The following is an 11927-nucleotide window of genomic DNA, read 5'->3' as shown; positions in this document are numbered from 1 at the left end:
CGGCAACCTGCGGCTCGCAAGCCACATGCGGCTCTTTGGCCCCTTGAGTGTGGCTCTTCCACAAAATACCACGTGCGGGCATGCATGTACAGTGCAATTGAAACTTCATGGTCCATGCACAGAGTCGGTATTTTGTGGAATAGCCACACTCAAGGGGCCAAAAAGCCACGTGTGGCTCGTGAGCCACAGTTTGCCGACCACTGCCTTAGAGGTCTGCCAATATGATCCAGCTCCAACTATTTCCAGACTCAGAGTTTCTTCCTTCAAAACTCTATATTCCTGGAAAAGAAAACCCAAATGGCACAGCAGCCACTCCTGCTCCCAGCAGCTGTGCCATGGGGTAGGTTTATTGGAGGGTGGATTATAATATAGAGCAGTTTCTCAGGCAAGGACCTACAGTTATGAGCTGAGGTAGATGCCTCTAAAACTGTCAACATTTCCACTTAGAACTGCTTGGCTATCAATCATTCCTTCCCACCCAGGTAAAATATGTCCTGCTACCATAAGCCAAAAACATTATGCACTATTCTAGCACAGCCCCTCTCTGAATAGCAGACCATAGACTTCATGGATAATGCCAGGCTTCTCAGAGTCTACTATCTCCACATAATAACTGTTTCTCCTTTGGTTATTTAGCCCATCTAACTATTCTGCAATCCATAAAAAAAAATAATAAATCCAGCATACACCCAAACACTATGAAGTCAAGACAAGGAAGGAAGAGGGGAAATTTTTTAGTAACTCTAGAAGAAAATGGTTATCTGCTCAAGGGGCATTTCCTTGCTCTAGAATTCAGTGGGCTCCTGCTGTAAGTTCTCAATCAAGGCCAGCCACAGTCTACATCCATAATCACAGTCTACTTTAGACCCTTTGAACCAGGGGTCCTCAAACTTTTTAAACAGGGGGTCAGTTCACTGTCCCTCAGACCGTTGAAGGGCCGGACTATAGTTTAAAAGAAAACTATGAACAAATTCCTATGCACACTGCACATATCTTATTTTGAAGTAAAAGAACAAAACGGGAACAAATACAATATTTGTATTTGCATGTGGCCTGCTGGTCTTGGTTTGAGGACCCCTGCTTTGAACTATGTAAGATATAATTGGTCATAAGAGGTCCAGTGGCAGGGCAACTTGCCTGCAACCTAGACCTGCGGTGGAGCTTTCTGTTGTCCAGGGTCCCACTGGAAGCTCATTGCCTTTACAGTTATCAAACAAATGGGAGGCAGCTGGATACCCTCATGTGTGGGACACTGACTCCAAAATCTAAAGTAGCCCAAGAGAGTTATGCCTCTCTCTTATTTGTAGCAGGCATAAAGTACTGGTTCTCAAATTGGCCGCATTCTGGAATTACCAGGAGAGCTAATATTGATGCCTGGTTCTGACCCCAGAGAGTCTGACTCAATTGGTATGGGGTAGACACTGGAACTTTAAAAGCCTTCCCAGGTAGGCCTTGGCGTGGTATAGCTCAGTTGGTTAGAGCATCATACTGATACACCAAGGTTTGGGGTTCGATTCCAGGTCAGGGCATATACAAGAATCAATGAATGCATGAATGGGTGGGGCAGCAGGTTGATCTCTCTCTCTCTAAAAATCAAAAAGTTTAAGATAACCTTTTAAAAAATACATTTTTAATTGATTTCAGAGAGGAAGGGAGCGGGAGAGAGACAGAAACATCAATGATGAAAGAGAATCATTGATCGGCTGCCTCCTGAACATCCCACACTGGGGATCAAGACCACAACCCAGGCATGCGCCCTGACTGGGAATTGAACCGTGACCTCTTGGTGAGGTCGACACTCAACCACTGAACCATGCTGGCCTGGCTAAAAATCAATACATTTAAAAAGTAAAACGATCTTTTGGGAAGAAAAAACACACACCTTTCCAGGATAAGAGGATTCTGGGAATATGGTAAAGTAGGAAGCACCAGGAAATCTGTCTCCTCAGCTAGACAGTAATTGCACTGGCAAAAATCTGTCTGATGTAACTATTTTGGAACTCTGGAGTCTATAGAAACTTGAATGGTAAACTAAGGTTAATTTCTACTCTTCACACAGTAGCAGCTACTCATTCTCCACTTCTAGCCATTTGGTAGGCAGTTGTGCATGTATTCCTGGAGCAGTTTGCATGCAGCTTATGCAAGCCAGGGTGGGCGTAAAGGGCCCTGTCCTCCACATATCAGGAACCTGTGCTCTGATTGCTAAATGTTGCTTCTGATCATGGAGGTACAGACAAACAGGCAGCGGCCATTGGTGTTGCACCTTCTCCCACTGTTGCAATCCCTTTCCCCTCCAGTTGAGGTGACTTCCAGGAGGTTTAAAGTGCCAGTGCCCCTTTGTTCTCCCTTCACTTTCCCTCCTTTGGAGGCATATATTAAAGAATAGAACATTCAAAAACAACTACATATATGGGGAAAATTAGTAAATGACTATGCATACTCAGGGAAAGGCTCTGAAAAGACTTATGTTACACTTGGGCTGCTCCTTGGCACAAAGACAGCTTACAACAACCAAAAAGGCAAAATCAATGAATGAAAATGAAAAAAAAAACAGCTAACTGTGGGGGAAGGGAGATAATCTTATTTACAGAGTTACCACAGTATTAGATTCAAATGTAGAATTTCAATTAAAATCACAAGGCATACAAAGAAACAGTAAAGTATGGCCCATTCAAAGAAAAAAAGAAACAGAAACTGTTCTCAGAGATGACCCTGACAAAGACTTTAAAACAACTGTCAAAGATGCTCAAAACTATAGGATGACTGGAAAAAAGAAAGTCAAGAAAACACTGTACAGTAGGTCCTCGGGTTACATCAGAGATCCGTTCCTACGGCATGACGTAATGCAATTTTCACTGTAAGTCGGAACCCACCTACGTAAAGCACCTACGTCAGTCACATGGAACACATACACAGCAGTAATGAAGTGAAACAGTAAACAAAATTTAAAAGAAAGGTAAAAATTCCACAGCAGTATTGAAGTGAAACAGTAAAAAAAATTAAAAGAAAGATAACAATTCCCGACCTTTACTTGTAAATAAATAATAAAAAACATAAAGCACATATGTACATACATTGACATGATGGAACTTCTTTATATATATAAATAAATGGGAGATGGCGATGTAACCACAAAATGACGTACTTCGAGTCCTATGTAACCCAAGGGCTGCCTGTATAAACAAAATGGAACTATCAATAAAGAGTGAAAAAACCAAAAAGAAATAATAAAGCATTCTAGAGCTGAAAATTATAATAATTGCAACGAAAAATTCCCTAGGGGGATTTAAAAGCAAATTTGAGCAGGCAGAAGAAAGAATCAGTGAAGTTGAAGATAGGACAATGGAAATTATTAAGTTTGAGGAACAGAAAAAAGATAGAAGAAAAATGAATAGTGCTTCAGAGACCTATTAGATACCATTAAGTGACTCAAAGGGGCACAAGAAAAGTTATTGGGCAATGAAGGTTTTCTATATTTTAATTAAGGTGCTTTTTACATACATGTGTGCATGTGTAACAAAGCCAGTAAAGTGTACAAACTATTTTTACTTTAAGTAAATTATACTTTATGTCAATTTAAATATATATAGCTAATATGCTAAGTGTCTGACCATCTGACCGGTCGCTATGACATGCACTGCCACCAGGGGGCAGACACTCAATGCAGGAGCTGCTGTGACGCGCACTGGCCATTTACAGAGAAACATGACCATGGACCTGGTGCTGACAAAGCAACACTTGGCTTCCCCCAATTGGGACACAGGCCCTGCCACCACTCCAGAGCGACACCCCACCAAATCGCAGTTGATACTGCCAAGACCCCTATGGAGCAAAATGTGGCCCACAGCCCAGCCCAGCCCTGAAATGGTGGCTATGGGCGCCAGATAATGAGGTCATGTAGCAACGCCTGGCTTCCTCTCCCTAGTGACTAGCCTCCTTGCAGTTTCTTCAGCCCAGGAACACAACTTGTTTTATAGCCAGGTGGAAACATTTTATACTTTAACCAAATGTCTTTGAAGTGTGTTCCCGTTCCACATCTCATTTGATCCTCACAGAAGTCCTAGAGAAGGTAGATAGGAGACTCAGTGGAATCCTATTTTCTTTTTATTAGCTGGAAAGTGGAGATTTAGAAAGCTTAGAAACTTGACCCAACTGAAAAGTAAGAAATAGTGAACCATGAAAATGACTTCAGGTTTTCTCACTGTGAAGAATAGGGTCAAACACTGCTGCAGTTAAATATTTTACCATTTGTTTTCCCTGCGTGATCTACAATAATAATCTGCTTTGTGCTGATATTTACTGCTGAGTTGCTGAAAATTACCTGAAAGAGAAGTTGGGGTGCTTCACTGGGCTGGAAAAAGTTTAGCTAAATCAGAAAGCAGGTCTAATTAAGCAAGTTTCTCTCTCTATATAAAGCTCTAGCTGGTGCCAATTGCATGCGTGTTTCCATCTGTCATTGTCGTTCATGAATTTGGTTGACATGTCTATTACAGAGAAAAGGTGAATAGTGATATTAAAATATTTCTTCTAATTAATTTCCTTTCAATGTGCACAAATTCATGACCCAGGCCTCTAGTATATTATGAAGCTTTAAAAAACCGACAAGAAAGAAACTTATATGATCCTACTTGTTTTTTGATGAGACAAAATCCAGTCCCCTGATAATGATAAAGAGAAGTTACAAGCATGTGAATTGTTATGATTGCAAGTATCTAGTTATTTCATCATCAAGAGAATCTGATGACATCATCATCCACAGAAGACTGAAATAATAAACACAAAAACTAGAGAGTACCATAGAAACAATACTAGGTTATCTGATTTATGATTTTTCAAAGGTCTTAAAGGTTCTTGCTTGAAAACTGTCTGCCCTCTTAAGATTCTCCATATGTCTTCCCAAACCACTATACCATAAATGTTAAGTCTTCAAGGAAGAAACTATATAAAATTCCTGCATGATCTTAGGAAAACAAAAGGTAAGAGTTTGTCTCTAATTTCAACCAAATTAAGCCATAGCCAATTTCTTTTCTGCACACAACTTTATTTCCACAGATTAAATATTACAAAGGAGTTTTGGAAACTTGATGGCTGAAATTCCAAGGTCAATAAACAAATAATCTAAAAATTATAGTTTAGCCTCCAGTGAGTGCTCTGAACCAATTATATATTCAAATACTTTGAGAAGGGGCACATATTTTATACTGTTATCAGTTCTATCACCTATCTTAGAATGATCAACTTCATAAGATTATTTAATTACAAATAATTAAGTTTTCTTTATAATTATACAATTCTTCAGAGTCCAAGTATTTTCATAATTATCTCTTTTCTCTGACACCCCATTCTGAAAGAGTTAGGAGAGGAAGTGGTGTAATTTTTCTGTAGAAAAGAGTCCTTTGTACTTTAGAAAAGATGAATGAAGTTTATAAGATCTCTTGTATCAAGACCAGACCAGTTAATATCCTACCACTGGGTGGATAGTTCAAATAGATGGTGTCTCTTCACTGACTCAATTCTATTTCCATATAAAGCAACATCCAATGACCAGAGGTGCCTTAAATCCCAGATAGAATTTATTAAGTCATCTAGTTTAAGTCATAAGAGACAGGATTCAACACAGCTTATTCTCTATACATTGTACTTTATTTAATCTATTTTAATGTTTCTTTTTCCTCCCAGTAAAGGATGATATACAAAAGAAAAATTCTATTATTATTCATTTTATTATCTCTATGGGCCTTGCAAAGAGAGTATCGATTCAGGTAACTTTAAAAAATAATGAATATTTTATTTTGGTGTTTGGTTTAAGGATCTGGTTATGTCAGGAAGATTATAGGTTCATCCCCTGAATAAATCAGCATGCAACTGTATCAATCCAAATACACCCAGATATATCCAAATGACATCCAAATATGTCAGCATAAATATTGCCTTCAGCATAAAAATTCTTTGTTTCTAATGAAGTCAGAGCTAAATGTAATTTGTGTAGGCCAATATGTGTGAGGAGAAGCAATGTTAAAGTGCCAAGACAGTTACTGTATAATTATGGCAATGTAATGTTAGTAAATATGATGGAGAAATTTGTGCCATTTTTAAATAGGTGGCATCTTCTTTAAGTAACATCCTTAAGACTACCTGGTTTTGTTCAGTGGGTAGAGCATCGGACTGAAGGGTCCCAGGTTCAATTCCTGTCAAGGGCACATGCCTGGGTTGTGGGCTCAATCCCCAGTAGGGGGCATGCAGGAGGCAACCGATTAATAATTCTCTCTCATCATTGATGTTTCTATCTCTCTATCCCTCTCCCTTCCTCTCTAAAATCAATAAAAATATTTTTACAAAAGAAACATCCTTAATATTGGTGTCTTCAGGCACTATGTATGGTATTTGCCCTCCACATATTTGAGACAAGCAGAAAGACTTCATTTACTATTAGCAAATTTCATTGTTTTAATGATAAGTAAGTTTTTCTCATTTGTTTCTAAAAATAGTAATTAAGATATAGCATATGAGTAATATTTATCAGTCAAATCACCTCAGTAACTTTTATCATGTTCATTACTGTACTCTACAACCAACAATGTACTTGGCATATAGTATTGTGTCTTGGTCCATTTGGGCTGGATGGCTTATGAACAACAAATTTATTTCTCTCAGTTTTGGAGGTTGGCAAGTACAAGATCAAGGAGCCAGCAGATTTGGTGTCTGGTGAAGGCCTGTTCCTGGTTCATAGAGAGCCGTCCTCTCACCATGTCTTCATATGGTGGAAGGGGTGAAGGAGCTCTCTGGAATCTCTTAAAAAGGCATTCCCATTCAAGAGGGCTTCACCCTCCCGACCTAATCATCCACAAAGGCCCTACCTTCTAATACTATCACATTGGAAATTAGGATTTCAACATATGAATTTGAGAGGGACACAAACATTCTGCCCATAATAGTATGTGTTCATTAAGTATTTGGTAATATTAGGTAAAATTAGGTAATAAATTGAATAGATTGAGTATAACTCTAGTCATCTTAAATGTGAAAACCCTTCATATAAGTTTAAAAGTAAATAAATGTGTGTGTTTTTTTATCCTAAGCACAAAGAAACTACAGAGGACATATCAATGCTGGTAAGTTCTTATAAATATGCTATGACCTCTTCTTTGAGGACAAAACTGGTTAGAGGGCACTGAAAAACCTGCAAGTCCTTGGTTCCTGCAGGCAAGGTAAACCAAAGCAGTTTTACAAATACATGTTGGAGATACTCGTTTAAGGTCAGAATAGTAAGAGTCAAAGAAGAGCAGACTGGCAAAGTTGCTGCCTCTGATAGAAGAGTGGCAACTGGTGAGGGGAACGAGTTACAGGAGTCAGAATTCAGCCTGTAGGGCACAAGCTATGGGCAACACACAGGAATAAAGTTTTGGCTAAAAGACCCTCAGGAGATTGCATTAACGCTATGTCACCTACCAAATTATGCCATCAGAATGTGTGCAGAAAGGAAAACTTCCCCAAATAAATACTGTGCAAGATCTAATATCATTATATGTTCAATTTCTTCTAGTCATGGGAATCCACATAGTGAAGTGAAAGCAACTTTCCTTTCTGATGCTTGTTGTGTCCAGGGGCCTTGTCTCTCTGATAGTTCTTTGATTTACAAGACCCCCACTAAGACCATGACTCCATACGTGGGTGAGCTGTGCTCTGCATGAAAATAATATAGTAAGAAGGCTTTCATGTGCTAGGCAGAGTATATTTCCCCTGTAAATAGCCATGACTAACAGGGGCAGTAACTTTCAACCACCTGAAAATAGAGGAGGAATGGGTTAAAATGTTTTCTGGCAAAATGTATTCAATGAAATACAATCTAACAATTGTTCTATTACCTAATCAGAATTCTATAGCCCTATCATACTAATACTCATCATTCAAAGGCATCTTTGTCAATGGAAGTGGGTGTTAGGTAGAATGCCACAACTCATTCACACTTCTGATGTTGCAGCTACTCTTATCTGTGTACTAGGCACAAAGACAGTCCCCTGGGCATAAGATTTAACCCTATCCTCTTGTTAACTTAGCCCAGGTTCAGCTCTCCAAAGGTATCCTAGCCAGGGTGCCATTAGAGTGCATAACAAGGAGGAAAAGTAAGGACTCGGGCAGTTACCACCCACTCTGTGATTATGGACAAGATAACAACTCTTTGTGCCTTATTTCCTTATCTAGTAAAATGGGGATAATAATAATAGCTCCTATCTTATAAATATGGATTACATTAGATAATATTTAGGAAAGTATTCGATATGTATTAGCTTTTTTTGGTTGGATGATGTCTTTAATTTTTTCAATCATGGTTGGTGTATTAGCTATTAATGAAAAGCATCTAACATCATCTAGCAGATCAGAAAATATTTCCCTTAAGAAGGGATATTTAAAATGAGGCCTGAAGGTGATGTGGGAATTAACAGGTTGAATCTGTGGCATGCTTAAGGAAATAAAATTTAAAAAAGGAAAAGGCCAATGAGCCTGGAAAATTATAAGTGCAGGGCTAGGTAGGAGATGTGGCTAGACAGTGTGAAGTGTAAGATCACGGAGAATATTATGGCCATTTAAGAATGAGGACATCATCCTTAGACAACGGGAAGCCACTGAACTTTTGTTAAACAGAATAATGACATGGTAACACTAGAGCTTCAGAAACATGATACTGGAAGCAGAATGGAAATATGGAGAATGGGTTGAAAAGGGCACTGCAAGGATAGGCTAAGAGAGTAACACATTGCTCATTGTAGGGAATGGGAATATGGAGGTTCATTGTATTAGTCTCTTCTTTAAAATATATTTTTTAAATTGATTTCAGAGAGGAAGGAAGGAGAGAGAGAGAAACATTAATGATGAATCATTGATTGGCTGCCTCCTGCATGCCCCCTAGTGGGGATCGAGGCCACAATCTGGTTATGTGTCCTTGACAGGAATCAAACCTGGGACCCTTGAGTCCATAGGCCGATGTCCTATCCATTGAGCCAAACCAGCTAGGGCTATTATATTAGTCTCTTTACATTTGTGTACCTTTGAAATTTTTGCACTAAACAGTCTTTTTAAAGTGTACAGTGAGACCAATTAGGAGGCTATTGCAGTAGCCCAGATAAATGATGATGGTGATTTGCAGTCATGTGGTGGCAGGGAATGGAAATAAGGGATGGATCTGAGAGATGTTTTGGAGCTAAAACCAGCATGGTTTAATGATGAATTTGATGTTGGGACATAGGGAGTGCTCTGAGTGTAGAATGATTCTCATATTTCTGCCTTGCCATTCCAAGTGGATCCAGAGAGGTAAGGCAACATATGAAGAGGCCCTACTTTGGGGAAGAGATGATGACTTTAACATCTTCATTTTAGAGTGTCTGTGTAAACTTCAAAGAGAAGATTTCAGAATACAGTTGGATATATGAGTCCTATAATCCTTGGAGAAGTCTAGTTGTACATGAAAATTTGACACCATAGGAAAATGCCCAAGAGAGTGTCAACTGATCAAATAAAGGGCCTCGGAGAAACCCTCCTGCAATTAATAATCAAATCAAGGCTTCTGAGCAGGATATTTAAGGCTAACCTTAAACAGAAGTAGAAATATATTTCCATTGTGGTAGAAGGGAAAAATATTCAGCACTATAGGTAAATTTGTTGTTGTTGTTTTTTAAGTTTTTATTTTTTGAAATATATACTAGAGGCCCAGTGCACGAAATCCATGCATGAATAGGGTCCCTAGACCTGGCCCCCACCTACCTGCCTCCTCCTTCCCTTGCTCCCTCAGCACCCTGCTGCTACTGGTTGCCCACCATGTTCCACGCTGCCCCCTGGTGGTCAGCACTCATCATAGCAAGCGATCAAACTCCTGATCTCCCGGTTGAACTCCTGAGGGGACAATTTGCATATTAGCCTTTTATTATATAGGATATATTTTATTGATTTCAGAGAGAAAGGGAGATATAAAGAGAGAGAGAAACATCAATGATGAGAGAGAATCATTGATTGGCTGCCTCCTGCATGCCTCCTAATGGGGATCGAGTCCACAACCCCAGGCATGTGCCCTTGACCAGAATCAAACCTGGGACCCTTCAGTTCGCAGTCCAACACTCTAACCACTGAGCAAAACCACCTAGGGCAATATAGGTAAATTTGGATGTGAGGTGGAAGAAAATTGAGGGAGTTTTCATCTGATGGCTGCTATTTTCCCTCTGAATTAGAAGAATAAGAATGAGAACTATGGAAACAAAGATTTCTGGGCAGCACACAGGGTTAAGTTGAGGTTGAAAATCATGATTTTTCCATGCCACTATTATCAAACTTCATCACTGTTTTTCTTACTGCTTCGTGCTCACTTTGCATTCTGCATCTTATTATAATCCAACCCATGATTTGATAGACACTCAAGTTATCTCAAACTCTAATAAGATATAGTGTGACTCTTTGCATTATTTTTCTCCATAGGTCTGTGAATACTCAACCAGAATTAAATCTATCAGACTGGTTTTTCCCCAGGTAAGAATGCCAAATCTAACATGTGAAATTAATCCATAGATTGCTCACTAGAAGTTAATGAATGGCAACTGCCATTCCAAATGTGGGAGAGCAGAAGGATCTTTGGTTACATTTGGAAAAATTAGCAGTGGACTAGACCCATTGGGAATGGACATTAGTACCTGCATCCTCCATGAATGAGTGTGTAGATAACAAAAACTCAAAGGTCCTAGAATGATGGCAGGTCAAAAGAGTAAGGGTGTATTTGGGGCGGGGGGGAGGTGTAAGGGTATATTCAAGACCATTTGGTTGATTCTTCTTGTTTCATCAATGAGAGAACCAAAGCCCAAATCAGATAGATGGACTGTGTACTTCATGTTTAATACAACAGCTTTCCCCTACCTTCTCTGTCTCCATCTTCTTATTCTACCCATCTATCTTTCACTCTGATGCTATAGGGTTTTAGGAATTCACCTAATTAAAATTTGAAAGAAGACATCTGTTTAAGAAACTATGGTACATCTACACAATGGAATACTATGCTGCTGTAAAAAAGGAGGAATTCTTACCATTTGCAACAGCATGGATGGAACTGAGAGCATTATGCTAAGAAAAAAAAGCCAGTCAGAGAAAGATAAATAGCACATGGTCTCACTCATTTGTGGAATATAATGAACAACATAAACTGATGCACAAAAACAGATCAAGAGACAGAGAAACATCGATCAGACCATCAAACCTCAGAGGGAAGGTAGGGGAGGGTGGAGGGAAGGGGGAGAGACCAACCAAAGGACTTGTATGCATGCATATAAGCCTAATCAATGGACACAGACACCAGAGGGATGAGGGCATGAGTGTGTGTGGGGGGGAAATGAGGGGATAAGGACACATATGTAATACCTTAATCAATAAAGAAAAAATAAAAATTTAAATATAAAAAAAGATTATTGATATAGTCCCATAAATGGGACTGCCCATGAACCAGTTCTTTTAGTTTGTATGCTTTTAGAAATTTGTCCATTTCATCTAGGTTATCTAAGATGTTGGTGTATATGTTATTTATTATATTTTCTTATAATCCTTTTTAATACCTGTAAGGTCTATAGTAATATCTCTTCTTCCATTCCTGATTTTAATAATTTAAGTCATAAATGTACGACAGGAAACCATAAAAATTCTAGAAGAATCCAAAGGCAACAAAATCTCAGACATATGCCGAAGCAATTTCTTCACTGATACAGCTCCTAGGACACTTGAAACTAAAGAAAAAATGAACAAATGGGACTACATCAAAATAAAAAGCTTCTGCACAGCAAAGAAACCATCAACGAAACACCAAGAAAGCCCACTGCATGGGAGACCATATTTGCCAATGCTATTTCAGATAACGGTTTAACCTCCAAAATTTACAGAGAACTCATACAACCTAACAA

At 39.0% G+C, this 11927-nt stretch overlaps 1 protein-coding gene across 3 annotated transcripts in view; it reads left to right on the top strand.

The window, feature by feature from the left end:
• The window catches only part of LOC102751930 (N-acetyllactosaminide alpha-1,3-galactosyltransferase), a 69647-nt gene that overhangs the window by 48868 nt on the left and 8852 nt on the right, over positions 1 to 11927 (top strand). For all 3 annotated transcript variants that reach the window (XM_015570645.1, XM_015570643.1, XM_015570644.1), the window contains 2 exons: positions 7080 to 7112; positions 10465 to 10515. In XM_015570645.1, coding sequence (XP_015426131.1) covers positions 7080 to 7112; positions 10465 to 10515 — 84 coding nt within the window. The remainder of the gene's footprint in view (positions 1 to 7079; positions 7113 to 10464; positions 10516 to 11927) is intronic.

This window comes from Myotis davidii, unplaced genomic scaffold (assembly GCF_000327345.1).
Source record: "Myotis davidii unplaced genomic scaffold, ASM32734v1 scaffold964, whole genome shotgun sequence".
Taxonomy (NCBI): domain Eukaryota; kingdom Metazoa; phylum Chordata; class Mammalia; order Chiroptera; family Vespertilionidae; genus Myotis; species Myotis davidii.
This window is presented reverse-complemented; position numbering and strand designations above follow the sequence as displayed.